This window comes from Prionailurus viverrinus, chromosome A1 (genome assembly GCF_022837055.1).
Source record: "Prionailurus viverrinus isolate Anna chromosome A1, UM_Priviv_1.0, whole genome shotgun sequence".
NCBI lineage: Eukaryota > Metazoa > Chordata > Mammalia > Carnivora > Felidae > Prionailurus > Prionailurus viverrinus.
Window position 1 is genome coordinate 209,000,229 of NC_062561.1, and position 27,239 is coordinate 209,027,467.

The 27,239-nt window shown below is 37.2% G+C and overlaps 1 protein-coding gene across 1 annotated transcript in view; it reads left to right on the plus strand.

Annotated features, from left to right (window-relative positions):
- C9 (complement C9) overlaps positions 1–18,357 on the plus strand; it is a 53,479-nt gene extending 35,122 nt beyond the window's left edge. The window contains exons 7-11 of the mRNA XM_047874348.1: positions 1,807–2,047; positions 4,894–5,019; positions 6,731–6,909; positions 16,880–17,111; positions 18,086–18,357. Of these exons, the coding sequence (XP_047730304.1) occupies positions 1,807–2,047; positions 4,894–5,019; positions 6,731–6,909; positions 16,880–17,111; positions 18,086–18,111 (804 nt within the window). The 3' untranslated portion in view covers positions 18,112–18,357. The remainder of the gene's footprint in view (positions 1–1,806; positions 2,048–4,893; positions 5,020–6,730; positions 6,910–16,879; positions 17,112–18,085) is intronic.
- Positions 18,358–27,239: the final 8,882 nt, after the last annotated feature.

Sequence of the window (27,239 nt, forward strand, 5' to 3'; positions counted from 1 at the left end):
GAAATGATCTAACATCTACCTCTAAAATAATTGGGGCCAAAGAATATAATGTCTTTCTGACAAGTTACACTCCTGATTTAGTAACAACGAAAAGGAATCCAAATATTTTTTGTGCATCCTTGAGACTCCACTGAGAATTATGATGGAGGTCATCAGGAGAACTCATATGATTTATTGTATATGGAGTAAGTTTCTTTAAGATTTTTGTTAAAGACTGAATCACCGACCATCACATGGAGTGAAGTTATACACTGTGAACATCTGTGCTTCCAGAACACAGAAAGTTTGGTGTGATGTTCATATATACCAAGCTATACTTTTAAAAACTAATAATATGCTTTAAAGTTCTATGCAATCAACATGTGTTAACCACTACTCTAGAAGAACCTTAAATGAACCATCTACAAAACCACAGGTGTCAATTATAGTTTAGTTTTGGCTGGGACAGTCTATGGTTTTCTCCTGGAAATTTAAGCCATCATCTCTGGGAATGATTAACTGTTCACCTATTTAGGTCTTAAAATATTGTCCACCTTATTATTACCAAAAATTGAGTGGGGTGTCTGGGTGACTCAGTAAGTTAAGCGTCTGACTCTTGATTTCTGCCCAGGTCATGGTAGCATCGTTCATGATATCAAGCCCCGTGTTGGGCTCTATGTTGACAGCGTGGAGCCTACTTGAGATTCTCTCCCTCTCTCTGGCTCTATCTCTGTCTCTCTCTCTCTCTCTCTCTCTCTCTCTCAGAATAAATAAATAAACTTAAAAAAAATTGAAAGTACCCAGTAGACGGAGCAGGGAGACCTAAATCCTACATTTATAGGACCAATCACTGCACAGTCTATTTTTGTGATTTGGGGCAAATAACTTGATACCTTTGGATCAGACTTTCTTGGTCTGCAAAATGGGAAGAGTAGGCTGTATACATAATGTCTACTTTTTCTTTCATTGCCAACATTCTAAAATCAACTTAATGAGGTATAATTTATAAGCAATAACACACAAATACTTTAAGCCTATAGCTTCATGAGTTTTGACTATTGTAGGTATCCATCTGTGTAACCACCTCCTGATACAAGATATAGAACGTTTCCACCACCTCAAGAAAATTCCCTCATGCCCTTTTGCAGCCACTCCCTTACTGCCTGAGAGGCAAGCACTCCAGATTTCTCTGACCGTAGCTCGATTTCACCTGTTCTAGAACTTCATATGAGTGAAATCACAGAGTACATACTCTTTTGTGCTTGGCTTTTTTCATTCAGAGTACTATTTTTAAGATTTATTTATATTATTGCATGTATCAGTAGTTTGTTCCTTTTTTATTGCTAACTGGTATTCCTTTGTGTGAACATACCACAATTTGTTTATCAGTCTTCTGTTGGTGGACATTTGAGTTGTTTCCAGTTTTAAGCTATTCTGACTAAAGCTGCTATGAAAGTCTTGTATGGATCTTTTTGTGGGCTATTTTCTCATTGACCGGAAGTCAATATGTAGAAGTGAAATTACTGGCCATAGGGTAAATGTGTGTTTACTTTTATAAGAAACTGCTAGGCTGTTCTCCAGGGGGATTAGACCATTCCACATTCCCACCGGCAGTGTTTGAGAGCCCCCGTGCTGCACACTTTCATCAACAGTTGGGACTAATGGCATTCTGAGTTTGCCACCCTACTGGGTCAAAATATCTATGGTCACCAAAACAAAACAAACAAACACAAATTATTTCCTGGGGAAATTCTAAATTTTTTGATTTTTAACTTTGAAATAATGGCTACCAAACTCATATTTATTTTCTTCTGCTCTACAACAAAGGAAAAAGTGTTCCTGCATGTGAAGGGAGTAATTCATCTGGGAAGATTTACGATGAGAAGTCGGGATGTCATGCTGACAACAACTTTCTTGGAGGACATAAAAGCTCTGCCACCTACCTATGCAAAGGGGGAATATTTTGCATTTTTGGAAACCTACGGAACCCACTACAGTAGCTCTGGGTCTCTAGGAGGACTCTATGAACTAATATATGTTTTGGATAAAGCAGCCATGGAAGAGAAAGGTACACCTAGAAACAGAGCTCTTACTTCTAAAGCTGTTTTAACCAATCATTATTCCTGTTGCTAACCTCTTTCAATGATTAAAGGCTTTCAGATAAATTCCTATACACTGCTTCTTTGAGAGAACTCTCTCTCTCTGCCCTTTGGCATCAAAATCCTGTTAAAACAGCAAATAGCGAATTGACTTCTAGACCTCAAACACGATGACTTGATCATGAACTTGATGACTTGATCATGACTTGATCAGCAGCACTACTACAAAATGCACAAAATTATACTGCAATTTAAGATCAGTTGGCGACGATGCTTTGAGTGGAATACTACTTAAAAAGTAGAAAAAGTACAAGAGACATAATTCACATCATCTATTTCTTAATCGATAAATGGGTTCCATTACATGTTTGTCAATACTTTTCCAAAGGACTCTTGAGCATTGGAAGGGAAATAGTGTTCTAAATTTTCTCTGAGGGAGAAGGGAGAAAGTAATATTAAGATGTAAATCTAATGTCTTAAAGCAAAGGTGGAAAATTAGTTTTACCCCATAGAATGACAAGTTTAATCATATGGTGGTAGTTGAATTGACTCCACGTTGAGCAGATGTCTGACCACGCTTGAAGTTATGGGAAAGAAGGCCATGGTTGATCATCAATGTCTGCCATGGGTTCAGGAAAAGCCTATGTACTACATAAGTACCATACTGGCCTAAAGGTTTCATCTAAGCCTTTTAAGAATAAAGTGCATGCAAAGTGACTGTGTTAATAAGTTTTAATTACTCATTTCGTGAGAAATTGTGGCTAGTTGTAATATTCCTTACAGAGGAGATAGATGCCAGCACATCTCCTTTCTCTGCCGTCAAATGTTTTCAGCGTGTCTCTTAGGGATGGAAGTGTTGCCAAAAAAACGTTTCCGTGGCTCTTTCTTTTAACCTCTGTCTGTTTCAAGTGAAGAATTGGATATGGCTATGAGCTTACAGCCGGACACTGTCCTCACGGTTTGTAAAGATTTTAGAGATGAAACAACTATGAATAGCCAGAACTAACTGCTCTTGATGCCTCAGTCTAGTCTTGAGCGGGTAAAGGTGCTGCCAGGAGAAATGGAATATGAAGTTGTTTGACTTGTACTGCCTCATAGGGCTATACCTTGTGAGACAGCGTAAGGAAGCCTCCTGAGTCCTGTCCAGCAGGCTATTTTGATAAATAGCACATGGGCAAGGGGCACAAGAGGACTGTGTCTTGAGTGACCTGAAAATCAGAAGAGAAAGGCTCAGCAACGGTGATCAAAACACAAGGAACACTTCAGGCTAAGAGTTGCCTTGGTGAAAAAGCTCCATGAGCTAAAATCTTTAATCTTGGGTAACTCAGACCTACCCACTTAAATTTACTTATCGTCTGACCTTAGTAAAAAGGATCATTAGGTCAATCCTTTGAAAAGGAAGTCATCTTTCTTGCTTCTTCATTGGCAATACCTAAGGACCAAACCACGTCCTACACCTAGATTTGGGATGTCCAGACCCTGTCTGGACAAGAAAAGGCCCACAGCTGAGGCAGAAAATCTAAGCTCATTGGGATCACTTAGATATTTTCATACCCATGTTTGGAATCAAAGTCTTTATGCTTCCTAGGTTAAAGTTGGAAATCTAGTATTCTGGATTCCTTGCATGGCCTTCCATTTTTATCCTCCCTCTTCCTTTCATATCATAGGGAAATCCACCTGATATTTCTCAAGTTCTCACTAGTTGTGGGTACACAAAAATATTTGCTGAATAAATGAATGCTTAAATGTCCCCAGATCCCTACTTCTATATTTTGAAACCCTGGAACTAACTTCACTTCTCCCTTTCCTTTTTCACAAAGCATGTGTGTGTGTGTGTGTGTGTGTGTGTGTGTGTGTGTTCTGAAATGATAAATAAGACTGAAAACTGACATGGTCAATGAACTGAGGCAGTTTACCCTTGTAATAAAATAATCATTTTCTCTTCTAAATAGATAATAAAGTATATACTTGAATTAAATATTAGGATTTTTCTTCCTAGTAACTGTAGTATCCACACACCAGTGAGTCAGCTTCCAAAACTGATGTCTACTAAGTAGCATTCATAGGACCAAAGCAGAGTTGTCGCATGTATGAGCCATCTGCTCAAAGCAATGAACTCACTACCTTAATGAACAGAGTCTTCCAAAGAGGAATCTGAGATGCTGATGCATCCCACGACCAAATTATGAAGTCAATACAGAGAAGTGCTTAACAGCCAGACAACTCTGGTTCGTATGGTAACTTGGCTAATTGCTGAATCCCACTGGCAGGTAACTTATCTGCTCTGTCGTTCCATATCCTCATCTGTAAAATGAGGATAATAGAACTTACCTTGAAAGGTTAATGTGAGGATTAAATTAATTGATGTTTGGAAAGATTTTGGGTATATGATGAGCATTGAATATATGTTAGACATCAGAGTCTGTCTCCCATGATGTTAGAAGTAAAGGACTTTACTGTAACTGCCCTATTCTGAGTGATGGCTCTTTTAAACAAGAAGTAAATTTATATGTCCTTTGTTAGTAAGTTGACGAGCAAATTCAAAAGGAGGCCACTAGATTCTAATATTATCCATTCATCATTTGATGGACTTTTGGGCTCTTTCCATAATTTGGCTATTGTTGAAAGTGCTGTTATAAACATTGGGGTACGAGTGTCCTATGCATCAAAGCAGAGCAGATATGACCTTGCATCTGAGTTCAGTAATAATGTCTAGGAATCCGAGTATGTTTCTTACAAAATAGTACAATTGAAATGTATTTATTGAAATAATTTAGACCTTATTTAATGATTTTCAACTAAATACATTAAACAGGTGTTGAAATAAGGGATGTACAGAGGTGCCTCGGGTTTAGTTTGGATGCTTCTCTGAATGCTGGAGCTGAACTCACAGGAAAGATCAATAAAAACGATTGTTTAAAGAGGGGTGAAGGTGGAACTGGTAAGTATGGCCTACCTCACTAGTTTAAAAAAAAGGAGGAGGTGTTGTCAATGAACACTGCCCCATCACTATGAACTCGCTTTATTGTCCATCCTCTTTACTAAACAAACAAACAAGCAAAACCTTTGAGTGATTTAAAACTTTTATTTTTACAGTGGTATGAACACAAGTACCCATGGACATGTATTCACTGGAAACATCATTGCTCAGGCCACACAGTGTGCAGCTCTCGGAAAGGCACTTACACTGTAGTCTTTGTAGATTTGCACATTTATCCTGGCAATGGTAGAAGGCCAATGGTAGAAAACGTCTTCAGCAAAAATCTCCTTTCCCCCCCAATCTTAGCAAAGTTGCTGAATAGACTAGTGGCATACCGTATGTAACCATAAACAGAGGAGAAGACTGAAACCATTTCCCTAATTCAGCCTTCCTCCCGGCTCAAAACCCCTAACCCGCCTTCGTCCAATGAGTCAAAAGGTATAAACTTCCAGTTATAAGATAAATAAGTGCTGGAGATGTAATGTACAACCTGATGACTGTAGCTAACAGTGCCGTGTGATATACTGGAAAGTTGCTAAGAGAGCAGAAACTAAAAGTTTTCAGCCCAGGAAAAGATAAATTGTTTGTAGCTGTACGAGGTGATGCAGGTGGTAATCATTTTGTGATATATGTGTATGGCAAAGCATTCTTTCTAAGTAGACCTTAAACTTTTACAGTGTGTCAACTATATCTCAATAAAACTGGGGGTGGGGGGGAAGTAATCCCAACCCATCCTTAACATTCAACCAGTGCATAACTTTTTTAAAAACATAAATATCTTTAGTATAAATGTTGCTTGTGTTGTTAATACTTAGCAGATTTACAAGCATGAGATAGTGCTGGAATGCTCAATTTTTACTCTAATCAGAAATCCCTGAGAATATTTTTGGACATACAAATGCTTGAGACTTCCCTTTAGAGAAGCAGCTGATAGTGGGGAGGCAGTGAGAGAAAAGCCTAGTGTTTTTAAAAGCATACCAACCACTAACATGTGGCCATGTTAAGAAACCACTGATGAGTGCAAAAAAAAAAAAAAATTGAACTTGCCATCGAAAGTCCTAATTTCAATATTTGACCCTCAGGTTAGTCTTGGGCTAGTCACTCCCCCTCTCTGAGTCTCAGTTTTCTCATCTATAAAAATGAAAAAAGATAAACAAAAATCTTGAAATTCCTTCCAGCTCAAAAAATTTACAACTCTATAAGATTCACAAAAGTGTGTTAAAAGTCTGGAGAGAGAAACTGAAGGAGAGAGGAGTAGGAATTTAGGATGGAAAAAAATTTTGTTTTTCACCTGATTCTTTTTTACACTTTCTGATTTTTTTGGTAATATTAAATTAGTTTGAAGCAAAGTTAAATAAAATGTAATTATGAAGTAAGTCTGAAAACAAAAAATTTCTAGCACATCCCAAAAGTCACGTTTAGTTCCCACGTATGCATAGGCATAAGTGATGAATTTGGAATCATCAATGTATCTAAATCATCATTTTTTTTTAAGACAACTGGAGTCTACAATTGACTACTAATAAAACTTGCTCTTGGAGATTTTGGGTGAAAAATTATATAAGTAAAATTCAATAAATATATTAGACTATACTTTTTGAAAAGGTTCAATAAATGTTGATCAAATGTCACAACTATAAATGTTTCACTTATATCCTCTTTCTCTTCTCAGTAAACATCACTAGTGATAACCTTATAGATGATGTTATTTCACTCATAAGAGGAGGAACCCAAAAATATGCATATGAGCTGAAAGAGAAGCTTCTCAAAGGAGCCAAAACGGTTGATATGACTGACTTTGTAAATTGGGCCACTTCCTTAAATGATTCTCCAGTGCTCATAAGTCAAAAAGTAAGGGATGTTTATTTTCTTTTTTTTTTTTCCTATTCTATAAGGTCCAATGAAAATTTTTATTTATTTATTTTTAAAGGTAATAATACATTTTTATTTTCATGCATATAATCATAAGCTTTTAATTTTTTTATTTTTTTAATATGAAATTTATTGTCAAATTGGTTTCCATACAACACCCAGTGCTCATCCCAACAGGTGCCTTCCTCAATGCCCATGACCCACTTTCCCTTCTCCCCCAGCCCCCATCAACCCTCAGTTTATTCTCAGTATTTAAGAGTCTCTTATGGTTTGCCTCCTTCCCTCTCTGTAACTTTTTTTTCCCCCTTCTCCTCCTCCCCCTGGTCTTCTGTTGAGTTTCTCAGGATCCACATATGAGTGAAAACATATGGTATCTGTCTTTCTCTGACAGACTTATTTCACTTATTTCACTTAGCATAACACTTTCCAGTTCCATCCACATTGCTACAAAAGGCCAGATTTCATTCTTTCTCATTGCCACGTAGTATTCCATTGTATATATAAACCACATCTTCTTTATCCATTCATCAGTTGATGGACTTTTAGGCTCTTTCCATAATTTGGCTATTGTTGAAAGTGCTGTTATAAACATTGGGGTACGAGTGCCTCTATGCATCAGCACTCCTGTATCCTTTGGGAAAATTCCTAGCAGTGCTATTGTTGGGTCATAAGGTAGATCTATTTTTAATTTTTTGAGGAACCTCCACACTGTTTTCCAGAGCGGCTGCACCAGTTTGCATTCCCACCAACAGTGCAAGAGGGTTCCCGTTTCTCCACATCCTCGCCAGCATCTATAGTCTCCTGATTTGTTCATTTTAGCCACTCTGACTGGCGTGAGGTGGTATCTCAGTGTTGTTTTGATTTGTATTTCCGTGATGAGGAGTGACGTTGAGCATCTTTTCATGTGCCTGTCGGCCATCTGGATGTCTTCTTTAGAAAAGTGTCCATTCATGTGTTCTGCCCATTTCTTCACTGGATTATTTGTTTTTTGGGTGTGGAGTTTGGTGAGCTCTTTATAGATTTTGGATACTAGCCCGTTGTCCAATATGTCATTTGCAAGAATCGTTTCCCATTCCATCGGTTGCCTTTTAGTCTTGTTGATTGTTTCCTTTGCAGTGCAGAAGCTTTTTATCTTCGTGAGGTCCTTCATTTTTGCTTTTAATTCCCTTGCCTTTGCAGATGTGTCAAGTAAGAAATTGCTGCAGCGGAGGTCAGAGAGGTGTTTTCCTGCTTTCTCCTCTAGGGTTTTGATGGTTTCCTGTCTCACATTCAGGTCCTTCATCCATTTTGAGTTTATTCTCGTGAATGGTGTAAGAAAGTGGTCTAGTTTCAGGAATGTTTATTTTCAAATAGAAGACTTTAAAATTTTCTTATTAAATGTAACTGTTGGTTCAGATGAATGGTTAACTTCTTCTGAAAGAGATGTGAGCATTCAAATGTACTCCTGTGTCATCCCTGGAAAGAAGTGTGACATAGAGGAAAGGCATGACGTGTGGCATCACACCAGCCCAGGATGAGTTCAGCTCTCTGTCCTTCTCTAAATGTGTAAAGTTTTCTGACCTCTGCAATGCTACATTCCAGGGCTAAATTCCAGGGCTTCATGTTTATTTTGAGGATTTAATAAGATTGCTTGTGTAGAGCCTGTGGCACAGACTGGCACCAAATAGGTGCCCAAGAATTGTTAGTTCCCTTCCATCTGCCCCTGGTTGTCCCTTGCCATCAGGTGGCATCATACCACCACTTCCAACACAGGAGAATCTTTAAGGGCCTTCATGAAAGGGAAGTGCATGAGGTCTCAGAAAATAAGACCAAGGGTGAGCGGTTCTTATGGTCCAGAAATTCTTTCTTTTTTGTATCTTGATTACAGTCTTGAGTTTATAAACCCATTAGTACTTATTTCTAGGGGAAACACACTGCATTGTAATCATAAAGATATAAATGCCAGTGTCATTTAGCCCCATCATTCTTCTCCCCAAACTAACTAAAAAGAGTAAGTGTTTTCCTTTATTCCATATTTGTTTTCCTACTTCCCTTTATAGCTTTCCATTTTCCCTGTGTGTTATAAAATTTTCCCTCAGGTCAAGTTATCTTTTACCTCAATTTCAGTTTGATTAACTTGAGTTACAGTCATGTTGGCATTTTGATAGGACTAGTTATTAGAGATTTTTGTCACTTCATCCCATTTTATTGTCCTTAAAGAATGAGTGAAGCTACCAAAACCATCTCATTTATGAGAGGGAAGAAGTCGGAAACTGGAAAATTGTAGTCTTTTCCTTTTAGATTGCAGAAATCTAGCCATTCATAAATGTGCTGACATATCTATGAAACTTCAAATATTTTGCCCCACAGGTAGGACAAAAAGGGAGAAAAAGTTGGCCAAATTTGCATGTCTATATGTGAAATTAAAGCCAGAAGAGATCCTTTTTGTTTTATTATGTTTAAATAATATTTATTTGAAATAATAATTTGAAACTCAATAAAAATAGATCTGTCAGAAAATCTTAAATAAGAATTAATTTGGAAGATGTTTACATCCAGATGGACACAAATTGTCTTGTCTTCTCATCTCTAAATTCAGCTGTCCTTGTATGGATCCAAACTTGTTCCCTGATCTTTATCGTAGTCCAGTATATTCTAGAGCCAATTTAAAGAATCTCAAGTAAATAAAGCATCTGCTGAAGATTTACTACTAGATTTACCAAAACTATTCAAAGACCTTCATTAACTCTATGGGACAGTCCTGCTGGCTGGATGCAAAGTATAGTTTATCCTATTTTCAAGGGCAACTATTGACTCCAGATATTTATTTATTTATTTATTTATTTATTTATTTATAGCAAGTGGGAGGGAGTGCAGAGGGAGAGAGAGAATCTCAAGCAGGTTCCACACCCAACATAGAGCCCAACCCAGGGCTCAATCTCATGACCATGAGGTCATAACCTGAGCTGAAATCAAGACTCAGACACAACCAACTGAGCCACCCAGGTGCCCTGACCTCCAGATTTTTAGATTAGTAGGCAGTCCATCTAAAATACCTGTATAACCTTCTTTATTCATACATGGGAAGCCTGGGCTTTTCAGATCAATATTCTACCTAAGAAAACGGCAACTATAGTGAGTCACCCAGCAACCACTTTTTAAAATTTATCTTCTTGTAAATAAAGTTCAGAAAATAGTTAAAATATTGTGTTCTTTATTGACTTTGCATGACTTTTAAATCCCTAAAGAGATATGAGATATAGTGTGGTTTGACCTTGAAATAGATTCCAAGTTATTTTGATTTTATAAATGCAGTAGAAGTGTTTTGTTTTTTTTTTTTTTGGTTAATTAGAAGCTATTCCATGAGCTAATTAGGCAATCTATAATCACTAATTAATTCTTTGGTAAGTTGAAGCATTCTATTGTCTATGGATGACACCTTCAAACATCAGGGATAGTCTTAAGAATAGATCCTTCTATTTAACTATTTAAAGAATTGGTGAAACTTCTTCCCACCCACACTCCCCACCACACTAAACTATTAACTGGCTTATGTTTAATCCTCTGAGCAAATGAAATCCATTATCTAGATATTTATGTTGCAAACAGTTTATCTTGGAGAAAACACTGGGAGGTTATATTACTCTAAAGAATTTCACAGAGATTTTCTAAGTAAAGCAGTTATATATAACACAACACAACATAACAGGATAATTTAATATATTTGTCCACACTAAACTAAGAAACAAATAAAATAAAAAATAACTATGGCCATGCTCTATGAAGTAGAACCTCATGGCTCTGATTCTGCATTTGTCCGTGTGCTTCAGCAGACCCCAAACCTCTGTTTGAGGAATGTGTTGACCCAGCCCAAGAATTTTTTCTCAGCCCTTCTTCAGGCAGAGGAGAAAGAGCCTCACTTTCAGTATTCGCTTTTGTCAGAGTCTTCAACTTTCATGAAAGTATATTATTTCTATTTCCAGCTGGCCTGAATGTTAACACAACATTTCTACATTTTATCTCAACAGAATAGCTGAACTTTGGTTTCTTCTTAAGCTTACCACTACAAACTAGTTATAAAAATGTCAGTTGAGGAAATTACATTTATTAATGATTGCCTGAGAGATATAAAGTTTATTATTTCCTCTAAAGCAATAGCAGCAGAGATCAGTATAGCTAGCATGTAGCAAATTGGCTTCCTGTAAAGTTTTGTTTTTGCCAAGTTATATAACTCACTGCTTTATTTACTAAAAGGATGTTACATAATACAGTGTCTCCTTTATGAGAACTCATGGGAGATATTACTCTTTAAACTCAGTTTCATGGATCATTTTGTTTCTCTTGTGAACAACGTAAATATTTCTTAAATGCATGTGACCATTAAATTCAGTTGTCTTACTTAGTGCACTAGAAAATATCCCCAAATTTGTGACCCACCTCATGCCAGTGGGTCAGTCCTCCTAGCATGAATTTTGTGTCGCCTTTGCCTTCATCTTGCCTTTTATCCTCCGTCCTCCCTCTCTTGTTTCCCTCAACCAATCTTATGCACCCACATGTCAGGCTATATTGAGCACTTTCTGGAACAACCTAGGTAATAATGAATCATTTACCTACCATTTTTGTTGTGCAACTCTTCGCAGTGAGGCATCGGATGTTAAAGAGCATAAGTATTTCAAGGACCTGTAGTCACGGTGCTCTGTGTTGTCCTCATTACAGTTATAAAGATGTAGTGAAAGTCAGTCCTAACTCACTTGTATAGGGATAAAAATAACACTCATATGGGGCGCCTAGGTGGCTCAGTCAGTTAAGCCTCCAACTCTTGATTTCAGCTCAGGTCATGATCTCATGGTTTGTGGGCTTGAGATCCACGTAGGGCTCTGTGCTGACAATGCAGGAGTCTGCTTGGGATTCTCTCTCTGTATATATACGAAACCTCAATTTACTTCATTTTATTTATTATTTTTTAATGTACTTCATTTTTAAACTATATTTCAATTTATTTGTATGTTAGCATGTTTCATGTTTCATGACTACAAATAGTAGAAAGATACAATTAGCTAGTGTAGGAGACAAAGGAGAACTGTTCTCTTAATTAATGGAAAGCCAAAGTTTATCAGAAAAAGACACTTCACCAAGTACATTTTCATTGTTCTTTGTCTTCTTGAGGGAGTTTTGCCTCCAGGGTTTGAGGCTTCTCTGAAATTATGGTCATTACATGACCTTCCTCTTTATCTCTTTGAACACTTTGTTTATGCATTTCATCCACATTGTAGTTTCCCCATGACCCTCTCTTCCTATCTTAGATTATCTGGCCTTGACTTTCCTTTAAAAGGTAAAACAAGATGAATGTCTTTTCCCAAAAATCAAAATAACTCTGCCACATGCTTATGTTGTTCATGCCAATGTGGCAATGTCTGTAAGAGGCTACTTTCTTCCAAATAAATATAACATAGTTAAAATCTAAATCCTATATACTAATTTATAAAAGAGTGTGCTGGTGAACATTTCCATTGACTGTGGAAGTTCTTGGTATATTCTGGATATAAGCCTAGTCTCAGTTAAAGGTATTATAAAAGGTTTTTTTTCATTTGAGGACCTTCACCTTTCAATGATATTTTTTGTAACAGATGTTCTCCTTTTTACTTTTTATTTTGAAATAATTTTAGACTTACTGTAAAATGGCATAAATAGTACAGACAGTAAACCTGCAAAAATAGCACAGAGTTCACATGCACCCTATAACTGGCAGCCCCTGATGTTAACAACTTACACAACCATCGTGCAGTTAATCAAAATAAGAAAATTAACATTGTCTAACCTACAGAGCCTATTTAAAATTCACCAGTTTTTCCGCTAATATCTTTTATCTGTTCCAAGATCTGATCAAGATCCCACACTGCAACTAGTTGTAATGGCCCCTTAGTCTCCTCGATTCTGGGACAGTTTCTCAGACTTTTCTCATCTTTCAGGACCTTGACATTTTTTGATGAGTCAGCTGTTATGTCAAATGTCCCTCAATTTAGGCTTAGAGAAGATTGAGGTCATCCATTTGGAAAGATACCACAGAAGTGACGTTGTGTCCTTCTCAGTACATCATATCAGGAATTATAATGTTGGGTTTTTTTTTATTTTGACATAGTCAAATATATATATTTCCTTTCATTATAGTTAGTGCCATTATGTCCTGTTTAAAATCTTTCCCTACTTCAAGGTCTTGAAGATGCTGTCCTATATATTTTCTTGCAGAAGCTTTATTGTTTTGCTTTTACTTTTTGATCTACAATCAAACTAGATTTGTTTTTCTGTGAGTGATATAACCTTTGAAGTGACCTTTTAAGAAATCTCCTATGAATATCTCATTGTCCAAGAACAATTTCTATCATTGATTATATCTATTAAAATCAAATATCAGTCTACTTTCAAAGTGCTATGACTTTTTACTTAGATGATTTTAGGATCTACTCCATTATCTTTGTTTTTTTTAGTAGTTTTACCCTGATATGGCTATGTGTGAAAAGAAAAAATTATAGCCTTGCTTTTCATTAATGGGGTACCTCTGTATCTTCCACTGGCTTGTTTTACTCTCAGCCATTAGCTCTTCAAATATTGCTTCTTAAATATTCTCTCCTTCTGGGACTCAAATTATATGGATCTTTTCTCTTCTCCCCCTATCCATTTTTACTATTATTACTTTAGAGAGAGAGTGGGAGAGACATAGAGCTCCAGCATGGAGCCCAATGCGGGGCTGGATCCCACGATCCTGGGATCATGACCTGAGTCAGAATCAAGAGTCAGATGCTTAACTGACTGAGCCACCCAGTCACCCTGTCTTTTATGTTTCCTACCTTCTTTCTGTATTTCCCAATCTTTTATCACTTTATGCTTCATTGTCAGTATTTTCTCCTTACCAATATTCTAATTTATTAATTTTGCTTCTGTTGTATCACGGCTTCTATTTAACCAGTCCATAAACTGGCATATTAATGTCAACTTTTTTTTTTAAACATTTATTCATTTTTGAGAGACAGAGAGAGACAGAGCATGAGTGTGGAGGGGCAGAGAGAGAGGGAGACACAGGATCTGAAGCAGGCTCCAGGCTCTGAGCTGTCAGCACAGAGCACGGTGGGGGGCTTGAACTCACAAACCGTGAGATCATGACCTGAGCAGAAGTCAGGAGCTTAATCGACTGACCCACCCAGGCACCCCCAAAATGTTTATTTATTTGTTTTGAGACAGAGAGAGAGCAAGGGTGGAGGGAGACAAGAGAGAGAGGGAGACACAGAATGCAAAGCAGGCTCCAGGCTCTGAGCTGTCAGCACAGAGCCCGATGTAGGGCTCGAACTCACGAACCTCAAAATGGTGACTTGAGCTGAAGTCAGACGCTTAACTGACTGAGCCACCCAGGTGCCCCTAATATCAACTTATAATATCTTTATTTGTTTATTTTTCCCAAGTCCTCTGTTTTAAAAAGTAACTTCCGGTTTTCTGCTACAATTGCTGATCTTCTCCCTTATGGTCCGACTCATGTAAACATAGCGCTTCAAAAGTCTGTCTGGTAGATCAAATCTTGTCATTCTCACAGCTCTGCTTTAGCTTCTAGGGTTTCTACTGGTTCTTGTTCATGTCACCTTGTTTCCTTGTGTACCTAGTTATTTTTATTGGGGGCTGAATATTACACTTTAAAAATTCTTCTAGGAGTAGCGTGAGGCCTTGGAATGATTTTCTTTTCTTCCAAAGAAAATATATGTTTACATCTGGAAAGCTTCTGGGGTTACAATGATTCAAGATTTTTTTAATGCGAACCAGACTGCAGTCTCTGCAAGGCCACCCACTTCTGGCTCCCTCTCACTTCCAGGACTGTAGGGCTTTGGGTCCCAACCCAAAGCATGGCTTCTTTTCCTTTGCTGTCCCTGAATACCAACCTTTCCCCCCACCCCCACCAGCCCAGTGATGAGCTCCTTTACCTCAGTCCCTCTGCAGCCTGTTCCCAAATTAGGCAAATGTGTCAAAAGGGGACTGTGGCCCAAAAATACTAGGCTCACCTCCCTGAATTTCCACCTCCTCCCAGAACGTAGCCGAATATGTATTACCTCATTGACTCTCCAGGGCCTTCAAGCAGATTTTTAACTTTGGTTTTATTTGTCATTGCCCTCAGAGAAAAAAAGTTCAGTTGACATTATTCAATCCATCATTACCCACATGTAGTATTTTTGTTTTAATCTTTCTTGAGTCTGCGGATTCCAGTTCCTTTTAAATTTGTAGCCTCCTGTTTCAAAGTGCTATGCCACCCAAGGACCTCAGTTTCTAATGATTTATTTACTCAAACAAGTCTTTGAGTCACACAACTGAATTTGCTGATATAGACACCTTCTACATATGTTGTGGCTTTTCCACCATAAGAATTTTGTTGTTGTTGTTGTTGTTGTTGTTGTTGTTGTTGTTTTAGAAAGAGAGCTAGTGAGTGGGGGAGAGGGGCAGAGGTAGAGAAAGAGAGAATCACAAGCATGTTCCAGGCTCAGCGCAGAGCCTGATACAGGTCTCAATCCCAGGACCCTGGGATGCTCAACTGAGTGAGCCACCCAGGCACCCCTCCACCATAGCGACATTTCAAATTCTGTATGACTGGAATGCTCTTCTTTCTGTCCCAGCACCCTCAAATCTCAGCGGAAGGGTCATTTTCTCAGGAAAGCCCTTCCAAGCTTCCTCAATTCAGTTGTAGCAACTATGTATTTGACCCCAGGAATTTATGCAGAAGAAACCATATTACTTCATTTTCTTTAATTCTAATTAAATTTGGTATTGAGATTCCATCCCTTCCTACTGCTGGAAAATTTATCCTTTAATCATTTGTTGGATGGGGTTCAGGGAGGTCTTACTGCCCAGATCAATACAAGAACCCTGATGCTTCAGTTGGGGAACTGGGAATATATGTATATATTTAATCCACGGTGGTCACCCTAATAACCTCATTGTTCAAACTCACATGTTCCCTTGAAGTCAAGTGGTTCCAAGCCTTCTATGCCAAGACTGTACATGGGAGTCCCTGGCAAAACTGGATCCCTAGTCCTTGATATGGACCTGCCTTCTCTAGGGACTATCTGCTTTTCCTCAAATAGCTGCCAGAGATCCAGTTTATGGTTTCTTGTCCCCTGAGGGATGTACTAAGTCAGGAGGAATCTCCTGCCTCAGTGGCATTCTTCTCACACCCTTTCTCCCAGTAAAAATTCGTCAGTGAGTTCAGGCTTTTATGGGTGGGGGAAAGCCAACAAAGAATTTGCCTTCAGGGGCTTTCTGATCTTGGCCTTGCACACAAAGCCCCAGTTTGACAAGAGACACTGGCTACCTGTTGGAAGCGAGGAGGAGGGGAAAAGGCAGCATAAACAATTCACAAAATAATGTCAGTATGTTATCCTGAGAAAAGTTTAAGTCCATGATTGTCCATTTTTAAAACACATATACCCATCCCGTATAGTACCTATCATGCTTTCCGTTTTATCTGTGTGGTTATTTTAATATCAGTCTTCTTGCTTGCATAATGTGACCTCCTTATCTCCATAATGATCACAGAGATCATGCCTAGCTTTGATCACTCCTATAGTCTATCAGCAAACATCATACCTGCCAATAATAATCATTCAATAAGCCTTTGTTGAGGGGCACCTGGGTGGCTCAGTCGGTTAAGCGTCCGACTTCGGCTCAGGTCAGGATCTCACGGTCTGTGAGTTCGAGCCTCGCGTTAGGCTCTGTGCTGACAGCTCGCAGCCTGGAACCTACCTCGGATTCTGTGTCTCCCTCTCTCTGACCCTCCCTCATTCATGCTCTGTCTCTCTCTGTCTCAAAAATAAATAAACGTTAAAAAAAAAAAACACCTTTGTTGAATTAATGAATGGACAAATAATTCAGTGAATGGTACTGCACAAGCTCCATCAGTAGAAAAAGTTCTAAAATTAAATATTTTGCTTTCTTGTAGCTGTCTCCTATATATAATCTGGTTCCAGTGAAAATAAAAGACGCACACCTAAAGAAACAGAATTTAGAAAGAGCCCTTGAAGATTATATCACTGAATTCAATGTGAGGAAATGCAACCCATGCCAACATGGAGGTACTGTGATCCTGCTGGATGGAGAATGTCTGTGTACCTGCCCAATGGCATTTACAGGAATTGCCTGTGAAACCAGAAAAAACCCAAAAACTTCTCAAGGTGAGAGCAACTTATTTTATATCACTAGGGACAAAACTCTGCATTTTGAGGTTACTTAATTTGAAAATTAGGTCTTAAACTAACGTGTATTAAACGTCTAGGCTATCCATGTAAACAGAGGATAAATAGTGAACACATAAAATGGACAAAGCAGACTTTATAGGTCTTTTAGCATGCAATTTTACATCTTCTACCTCTACATTTAAACAGAACTATTATTTTTTTAACTGTAATGATTGGCGCTTGAACAACATGAGTTTGAACTGAATGAGCCCACTTATTGGGCTCAATTGTGGATATTTTACAGTGTAGTACTATCCATATATTTTCTCTTCCTTACAACTTTCTTAATAAAATTTTCTTTTCCCTAGCTTACTTTATTGTAATAATACCCTATATAACACATATAACATACAAAGTGTGTATTAATCAACTCTTTATGCTATTGGTAAATCTTCTGGTCAACAGTAAGCTCTTAGTAGTTAAGTTTTGGGGGAGTCAAAAGTTATACATAGATTTTCAACTGTGTGGGGTATCAGTACCCCTAACCTTTGTTAGCATTGTTCAAGGGTCAACTGTAATTTTTTTAAGCAAGTAAGCAAAATTCCTAATCTCTCTAAAAGTCTTTTAATATTTTTCAGTGAAGGTTTCTTCACATGTTCTTATAAATACCCTTGCATAAGATGCACTTCAAAGTTGAATACCCAAGACCTATGTCTTTTAGGTTTGCTTTTTCAGATTGCAAGAAACAGATACAGACAATACAATCGCCTCCACAATTACAGTTCATGTTTATGAAGATCTGAAATATAATTTATCACTGTTAAAGATACAAAACCCTCTCAAGATATTCAAAAATTGCTGTAGCAACCTAATTATCTTGTTGTTAATACTGTAATAATACTGCCATTTTCATGACTCGGTTTCTCTCTGTCTTTATCACCTCTGCTTCTACTGCTTCTATCTTTTCTCAGTGCCTTCTGCATTCAAAATTTCCTAAGACTCTATGGAGGATGTCATGGTACACAGCCCGGGTCTGCCTTCAGGATCAAGCACCCATCCCCCACCTCCTATGAGTGTTACCTGCTGACATTTCACAGCTGAGTCTCTCTTCAGGAATTGCCCTGTAACAAGGGAGTGGTGCCCAAGATTATGCTCCCAGTCTGAAAGAAGCCCATATCTGATAACTGGTCAGTGTGGTTGGTATCTGATGGGCCCTCCCTCTTGCGTCAATTGGGACAGCTCTGGAGCACTATTCAGCTTTGGAGCTTCTTGTATGATTTGCTGAAGCCTCTGTTGCCAGAGCATTACAATTGAACTTCCCCTTATTCCCAATTGTGCTCCCCATACTCCTAACATATTTCCCCCCAAAACACATGCTAATAAATCTATTGCATACAAACTCAGATGCTCAGAGTCTCTTTCCAAGGAAATGCTATCTGCTACAAAATCTGGTTGGGTCAATTGAATATTATTCCATTATCCAGTACATAGTGTTCCGAATAGGAGGAATTTCTAATGATAGCATAAGCTCCTGGCGTTCCTTATGTCTGTTCTATATATAGCAGACTTTTGCCAAGGCACTGACTTTTGTTTCAAACATATAGGGACACAGTAGCAGGGTCAATTATCTAAAACAAGGTTTTTATATGTTTGCTTTAATTAAAAGCAAAAACTAGACTGTGGGCACAGAAGGTGCTTGGGACTCATGGACTCACAGTAAGATACATTTATAAAAGACTAACCAAAGACTTGAATTTGGGGAAGGTGTTCAGGAACTATTTGGTATTATTATTATTGATGGTCATCTCTACATCTTTTTCTTAATATGCAAGCAAATAAGAAACACACACACACACACCTTCCTTCTCGATTTGTGTTCTTAACCCAATGGTAGTATATACACTGATCCATGTCTGGTTTCATCACTTAAAATATATCTTAGAGATGTTTCCTTATTGTTTATTATTATTATTATTATTACTTATTCATTTTTATTTAAGCTAAAAAAAACAGATCACCAGTTTCTCCCATTCCACCCCCACCTCCACCTCTCACAACCACCAATCTGTTCTCTGTATCTATGAGTTTGGTGTTTTGTTTTTCTGTTTCTTTAGATTCCACATATAAGGGGTTACATAGCACTTCTCTTTCTCTGTATGACTTATTTCATTTGCCATGATGCCCTCAAGGTGCATAAATGTTGTTCTTTTTTATGGCTGAATAATATTCCATTGCATATATATACCACAGTTTCTTTATACTTTTATCCATTGATGGACACTTAAGTTGCTTCCATGTCTTGGCTATTATAAATAGGGCTGAAATAAACATAGGGGTGCATATATCTTTTTGAGTTAGTGTTTTCATTTTCTTCAGATAAATAACCAGAAGATAAATAACCAGAAGATCCACCAGAATTGGTGGATCATATAGTAGTTCTATTTTTAATTTTTTTAGGAAACTCCGTAACATTTTCCATAGTGGCTGCACCAATTTACATTCCCATCAGTAGTGTGCGCGGGTTTACTAACACTTGTTATCTCTTGTCACATCTTCACGAACACTTATTGGTTTTTTATCTTTTTGATAATAGTCATTCAAACAGGTGTGAGGTGATATCTCCCTGTGGTTGCGATTTGCATTGATATTAAGCATCCTTCATGTTCCTATTGGCCATCTGTATGTCTTTTTTGGAGAAATATCTATTCAGATCTTCTTCTGCCCATTCCTTAATCAAGTTATTATTATTATTATTATTATTATTATTATTATTTGCTATTGAGTAGCATGAGCTCTTTATGAATTTTGGATATTAGCCCCTTATCAGATACATGGTTTGCAAATATTTTCTCCCATTCAGTAGGTTGCCTTTCCATTTTGTTGATTTCCTTTGCTGTGCAGAAGCTTTTTAGTTTGCTGTAGTCCCACTCGTTTTTTGCATTTTGTGTTTTGTTTTTGTTTTTCTGTTTGTTTTTTGTTTTTGTTTTTTTGCTTTTGATGCTTTTGCTTTTTGTATTAGATTCAAAGAGTCACTGCCAAGACCCATGTCAAGGAGTTTCCTATGTTTTCTTCTAAGAGCTTTATGGTTACAGATCTCACCTTCAAGACCTTAATCCATTTTGAATTAATTAATCCTACCCTATTGGATTATTTTCATACTTTTATCTCTTTGAAGATGTTAAACATGTTCATTTGGGAGTCTTTCTCTAGTTGTTCGAGAATATATAATTTCTGCACTGCAATTTTTTGCCTATTGAGTGTACTAATTCATCCTCATGGCATTTTTTTCTGACTTGTGTACTTAGTAATTTTTTTATTACAGGCTTAATCCTCAGTGGAAATTGTTTCCTGTGGGAATCCTGTTACTCTGGGTAGTCTTAAGGTTCACTTGTTTTTTATGAAGTCCTGTTGCTTTCACTTATTTTGTACCAGTTTTTTATGTAAGTTTCTTCATTCAGTTTCCATATTTTGTGTTTAATGGATAATGAAGATCAAGTTCCCTTCCCCTACATACATGATAGTTCTAAGGACACTAGTGTCTTCTGGTTGACTTTTCATACCTGACCCAGGATGGTCCACCAGTTCCTAGATGAGACACTAGATTATGGTGCAATCTTTCTTGCTGAATCTTCCTCTCAAAGGAAGCTCTTCCAGACAACCCATTTCCTACAAAATGTTCAGTTCCAGCATCCCATTTAAATTGGGATTGAAAACCTTAAACATCACCTTTTTTTTTTAATTTAATTTTTTTTATTTTTTTAAATTTACATCCAAATTAGTTAGCATATAAGGCAACAATGATTTCAGGAGTAGATTCCTTAATGCCCCTTACCCATTTAGCCCATCCCCCCTCCCACAACCCCTCCAGTAACCCTCTGTTCTTCTGTCGGTTGCCTTTTAGTTTTGCTGATTGTTTCCTTTGCTGTGCAGAAGGTTTTTATTTTGATGAGGTCCCAGTAGTTCATTTTTGCTTTTGTTTCCCTTGCTTCCAGAGATGTGTTGGGTAAGAAGTTGCTGCAGGCGAGGTCAAAGAGGTTTTTACCTGCTTTCTCCTCGAGGATTTTGATGGCTTCCTGTCTTACATTGAGGTCTTTCATCCATTTTGAGTTTATTTTTCTGTTTGGTGTAAGAAAGTGGTCCATGTTCATTCTTCTGCATGTCGCTGTCCAGTTTTCCCAGCACCATGTGCTGAAGAGACTGTCTTTATTCCATTGCATATTCTTTCCTGTTTTGTCAAAGATGAGTTGGCCATACATTTGTGGGTCCATTTATGGGTTTTCTATTCTGTTCCATTGATCTGAGTGTCTATTCTTGTGCCAGTACCATACTGTCTTGATGGTTACAGCTTTGTAGTATAGCTCGAAGTCTGGGATTGTGATGCCTCCTGCTTTGGTTTTCTTTTTCAAGATCGCTTTGCTATTCAGGGTCTTTTCTGGTTCCATACAAATTTTAGGATTTTTGTTCTAGCTCTGTGAAGAATGCTGGTGTTATTTTGATAGGGATTGCATTGAATATGTAGATTGCTTTGGGTAGTATCAGCATTTTTAACAATATTTGTTCTTCCTATCCAGGAGCATGGAATCTTTTTCCATTTTTTTTGTGTCTTCTTCAATTTCTTTCGTAAACTTTCTGTAGTTTTCAGTGTATAGATTTTTCACCTCTTTGGTCAGATTTATTTCTGGTATTTTATGGGTCTTTTTGTGCAACTGTAAACGGGATTGATTCCTTGATTTCTCTTTCTGTCGATTCATTGTTGGTATATAGGAATGCAACCGATTTCTGTGCGTTGATCTTATATCCTGCAACTTTGCTGAATTCATGAATCAATTCTAGCAGTTTTTGGTGGAATCTTTTGGGTTTTCCATATAGAGTATCATGTCATCTGCAAAGAGTGAAAGTTTGACCTCCTCCTGGCTGATTTGGATGCTTTTTATTTCTTTGTGTTGTCTGATTGCGGAGGCTAAGACTTCCAATACTATGTTGAATAACAGTGTCAAGAGTGGACATCCCTGTCTTGTTCCTGACCTTAGGGGAAAATCTCTCAATTTTTCCCCATTGACGATGATATTAGTGTTGGGCCATTCATATATGGATTTTATGATCTCGAGGTATGCTTTTTCTATCCCTACTTTCTTGAGGATTTTTATCAAGAAAGGATGCTGTATTTTGTCAAATGTTTTCTCTGCATCTATTGAGAGGATCATATGGTTCTTGTCCTTTCTTTTATTGATGTGATGAATCATGTTAATTGTTTTGTGGATATTGAACCAGCCCTGCATCCCAGGTATAAATCCCACTTGGTCATGGTGAATAATTTTTTTAATGTATTGTTGGAGCCAGTTGGCTAATATCTTGTTGAGAAGTTTTGCATCCATGTTCCTCAGGGAAATTGGTCTATAGTTCTCCTTTTTAGTGGTGTCTCTGTCTGGTTTTGGAATCAAGGTAATGCCGACTTCATAGAAAGAGTTTGGAAGTTTTCCTTCCATTTATATTTTTTGGAACAGCTTCAAAAGAATAGGTGTTAACTCTTCCTTAAATGTTTGGTAGAATTCCCCTGGAAAGCCACCTGGCCCTGAACTCTTGTTTTTTGGCAGATTTTTGATTAATAATTCGATTTCCTTCCTGGTTATGGGTCTGTTCAAATTTTCTATGTCTTCCTGTTTCAGTTTTGGTAGTGTATATGTTTCTAGGGATTTGTCCTTTTCTTCCAGATTGCCCATTTTATTGGCATATTATTGCTCATAATATTCTCTTATTGTTTTTAGTTCTGCTGTGTTGGTTGTGATCTCTCCTCTTTCATTCTTGATTTTATTTATTTGGGTCCTTTCCTTTTTGTTTTTGATCAAACTGGCTAGTGGTTTATCAATTTTGTTAATTCTTTCAAAGAACCAGCTTCTGGTTTCATTGATCTGTTCTACTGGGTTTTTTTGGTTTTGATAGCATTAATTTCTGCTCTAGTTTTGTTATTTCCTGTCTTCTGCTGGGTTTGAGTTTTACTTGCTGTTCTTTTTCCAGCTCCTTAAGGCATAAGGTTAGGTTGTGTATCTGAGGTCTTTCTTCCTTCTTTAGGAAGGCCTGGATTGCTATATACTTTCCTCTTATGACTGCCTTTGCTGTGTCCCAGAGGTTTGGGTTGTGGTATTATCATTTTCATTGACTTCCATATACTTTTTAATTTCCTCTTTAATTTCTTGGTTAGCCCATTCATTCTTTAGTAGGATGTTCTTCAGCCTGCAAGTATTTGTTACCTTTCCAAATTTTTTATTGTGGTTGATTTCGAGTTTCATAACGTTGTGGTCTGAAAATATGCACGGTATGATCTCGATCTTTTTGTACTTACTTAGGGCTGATTTGTGTCCCAGTATATGGTCTATTCTGGAGAACGTTCCATGTGCACTGGAGAATGTATATTCTGCTGCTTTAGGATGAAATGTTCTGAATATATCTGTTAAGGCCATCTGGTCCAGTGTGTCATTTAAAGCCATTGTTTCCTTGTTGATTTTTTTCATTAGATGATCTGTCCATTGCTGTGAGTGGGGTGTTGAAGTCTCCTACTATTATGGTCTTACTATCAATGAGTTTCTTTATGTTTGTAATTAATTGATTTATATGTTTGGGTGCTCTCACATTTGGCACATAAATGTTTAGAATTGTTAGGTCTTCTTGGTGGAAAGACCCCTTGATTATGATATAATACCCTTCTGCATCTCTTGATACAGTCTTTATTTTAAAGTCTAGATTGTGTGATATAAGTATGGCTACTCCAGCTTTCTTTTGTTGGCCATTAGCATGATACCTGGTTCTCCATCCCCTTATTTGCAATCTGAAGGTGTCTTTAGGTCTAAAGTGGGTCTCTTGTAAACAGCATATCGATGGATCTTGTTTTCTTATCCATTCTGTTACCCTATGTCTTTTGATTGGAGCATTGAGTCCATTGACGTTTAGAGTGAGTACTGAAAGATATGAATTTATTGCCATTATGATGCTTGTAGAGTTGGAGTTTCTGGTGGTGTTCTCTGGTCCTTTCTAATCTTTGTTGCTTTTAGAATATATATATATATATATATATATATATATATATATATATATACACACATACATATGTATATATATACGTACATACATACATATATATGTGTATATATGTATATATATATATGTATGTGTATATATATGTACATATATATATATTCATCTTTTCTCCCCTCAGAGAGTCCCCCTTAAAATTTCTTGCAGGGCTGGTTTAGTGGTCACAAACTCCTTTAATTTTTGTTTGTCTGGGAAACTTTTTATCTCCCCTTCTATTTTGAATGACAGTCTTGCTGGATTAAGAATTCTTGGCTGCATATTTTTCTGATTCAGCACACTGAATATACCCTGCCACTCCTTTCTGGTCTAGCCTGCCAAGTTTCTGTGGATAGGTCTGCCTTTTGATGTTCAGTTTCTGTTGAATCTAATGGGGGTCCTTTGTGCTCCTGGATTTTGAAGTTTGTGTTAGGTCAGGAAAGTTTTCTGCTATGATTTGCTCACATAACCCTTCTACCCCTATTTCTCTCTCTTCCTCTTCTGGGACCCCTATGATTCTGATGTTCCTTTTTAATGAGTCACTGATTTCTCTAATTCTTAAATCGTGCTCTTTTGCTTTAATCTCCCTCTTTTTTTCTGCTTCATTTTCTCTATAAGTTTGTCCTTTATATCTCTGATTCTCTGTTCTGCCTCTTCCATCTTTGCCGCCACTGCATCTACCTGTGATTACAGCTAAGTTATAGCATTTTTTATTTCATTCTGCCTATTTTTACTTCTTTTATCTCTGCAGAAAGGAATTCTAATCTATTTTCGACTCCAGATAGTATTCTTATTATCGTGACTCTAAATTCTGGTTCAGACATCTTGCTTGTATCTGTATTGGTTAAATCCCTGGCTGTCGTTTCTTCGTGCTCTTTCTTTTGGGGTGAATTCCTTCGTTTTGTCATTTTGAAGGGAAAAAAGGAATTAATGAGGTAGGAAAATTAAGATTTAAAAAAAATTAAAATTAAAAAGAATTAAAATTAAAAAATTAAAAACACACATACACACAAAAATCAAATAAATGATGCTAGATTCTAGGTGTGTTTTGTCTGGGTGTTGAAAGTGGTGTTAGAGATTAGAAAAATAGGGGGGGGAGAAAAAGTAATAAAATTTTAAAAAATTTTAAAAAGGAACTCATTTGAGAAATTGGAAAATGAATACACTGAAGTAGACTAAAATGAGATGATGGGAATAAAATAGAATTTGAAAAAATATACAAAAAAGTAAAGAATAAAGTAGCAAAAATTAAAGAAAATTAATAAAAATTAAAAATAAATATGAATCTTTTTCTGTATTTAAGAAAAAGAAAAGAAAAAGAGAAAAAAGATTTAAAAAAAGAAAAAAAAGGAAATCTTTTGAAAATTTGAAAAAGTGAATACACTGTAGTAGACTCAAATAAAATGATGGAAGTAAATAGAACTTGAAAAAATTTACATAAGCAAAATATATAGTAAAAATTTAAGGAAATATATTTTTAATAGAAATTGAAAGTAAAAATGAAGTTTTTCTCTTTCTGCATTCAAGAAAAAGAAAAGAAGACACATAGACCAATAGAATAGAATAGAAACCCCAGAACTAGACCCACAAACGTATGGCCAACTCATCTTTGACAAAGCAGGAAAGAACATCCAATGGAAAAAAGACAGCCTCTTTAACAAATGGTGCTGGGAGAACTGGACAGCAACATGCAGAAGGTTGAAACTAGACCACTTTCTCACACCATTCACAAAAATAAACTCAAAATGGATAAAGGACCTAAATGTGAGACAGGAAACCATCAAAACCTTAGAGGAGAAAGCAGGAAAAGACCTCTCTGACCTCAGCCGTAGCAATCTCTTACTCGACACATCCCCAAAGGCAAGGGAATTAAAAGCAAAAGTGAATTCCTGGGACCTTATGAAGATAAAAAGCTTCTGCACAGCAAAGGAAACAACCAACAAAACTAAAAGGCAACCAACGGAATGGGAAAAGATATTCGCAAATGACATATCGGACAAAGGGCTAGTATCCAAAATCTATAAAGAGCTCACCAAACTCCACACCCGAAAAACAAATAACCCAGTGAAGAAATGGGCAGAAAACATGAATAGACACTTCTCTAAAGAAGACATCCGGATGGCCAACAGGCACATGAAAAGATGTTCAGCGTCACTCCTTATCAGGGAAATACAAATCAAAACCACACTCAGGTATCACCTCACGCCAGTCAGAGTGGCCAAAATGAACAAATCAGGAGACTATAGATGCTGGAGAGGATGTGGAGAAACGGGAACCCTCTTGCACTGTTGGTGGGAATGCAAATTGGTGCAGCCGCTCTGGAAAGCAGTGTGGAGCTTCCTCAGAAAATTAAAAATAGACCTACCCTATGACCCAGCAATAGCACTGCTAGGAATTTATCCAAGGGATACAGGAGTACTGATGCATAGGGCCACTTGTACCCCAATGTTCATAGCAGCACTCTCAACAATAGCCAAAGTATGGAAAGAGCCTAAATGTCCATCAACTGATGAATGGATAAAGAAATTGTGGTTTACATACACAATGGAATATTACGTGGCAATGAGAAAAAATGAAATATGGCCTTTTGTAGCAACGTGGATGGAACTGGAGAGTGTGATGCTAAGTGAAATAAGCCATACAGAGAAAGACAGATACCATATGGTTTCACTCTTATGTGGATCCCGAGAAACTTAACAGGAACCCATGGGGGAGGGGAAGGAAAAAAAAAAAAAAAGAGGTTAGAATGGGAGAGAGCCAAAGCATAAGAGACTGTTAAAAACTGAGAACAAACTGAGGGTTGATGGGGGGTGGGAGGAAGGAGAGGGTGGGTGATGGGTATTGAGGAGGGCACCTTTTGGGATGAGCACTGGGTGTTGTATGGAAACCAATTTGTCAATAAATTTCATAAAAAATAATAAAAAAATAAATAAAAAAAAGAAAAAGAAAAGAAACAAAAATAGAAAAAAAAGAAAGAAATAAAAGGAAATCATTTGAAAATTTGAAAAGTTGAATACACTGAAGTAGACTAAAACAAAATGATGGAAATAAAATAGAATT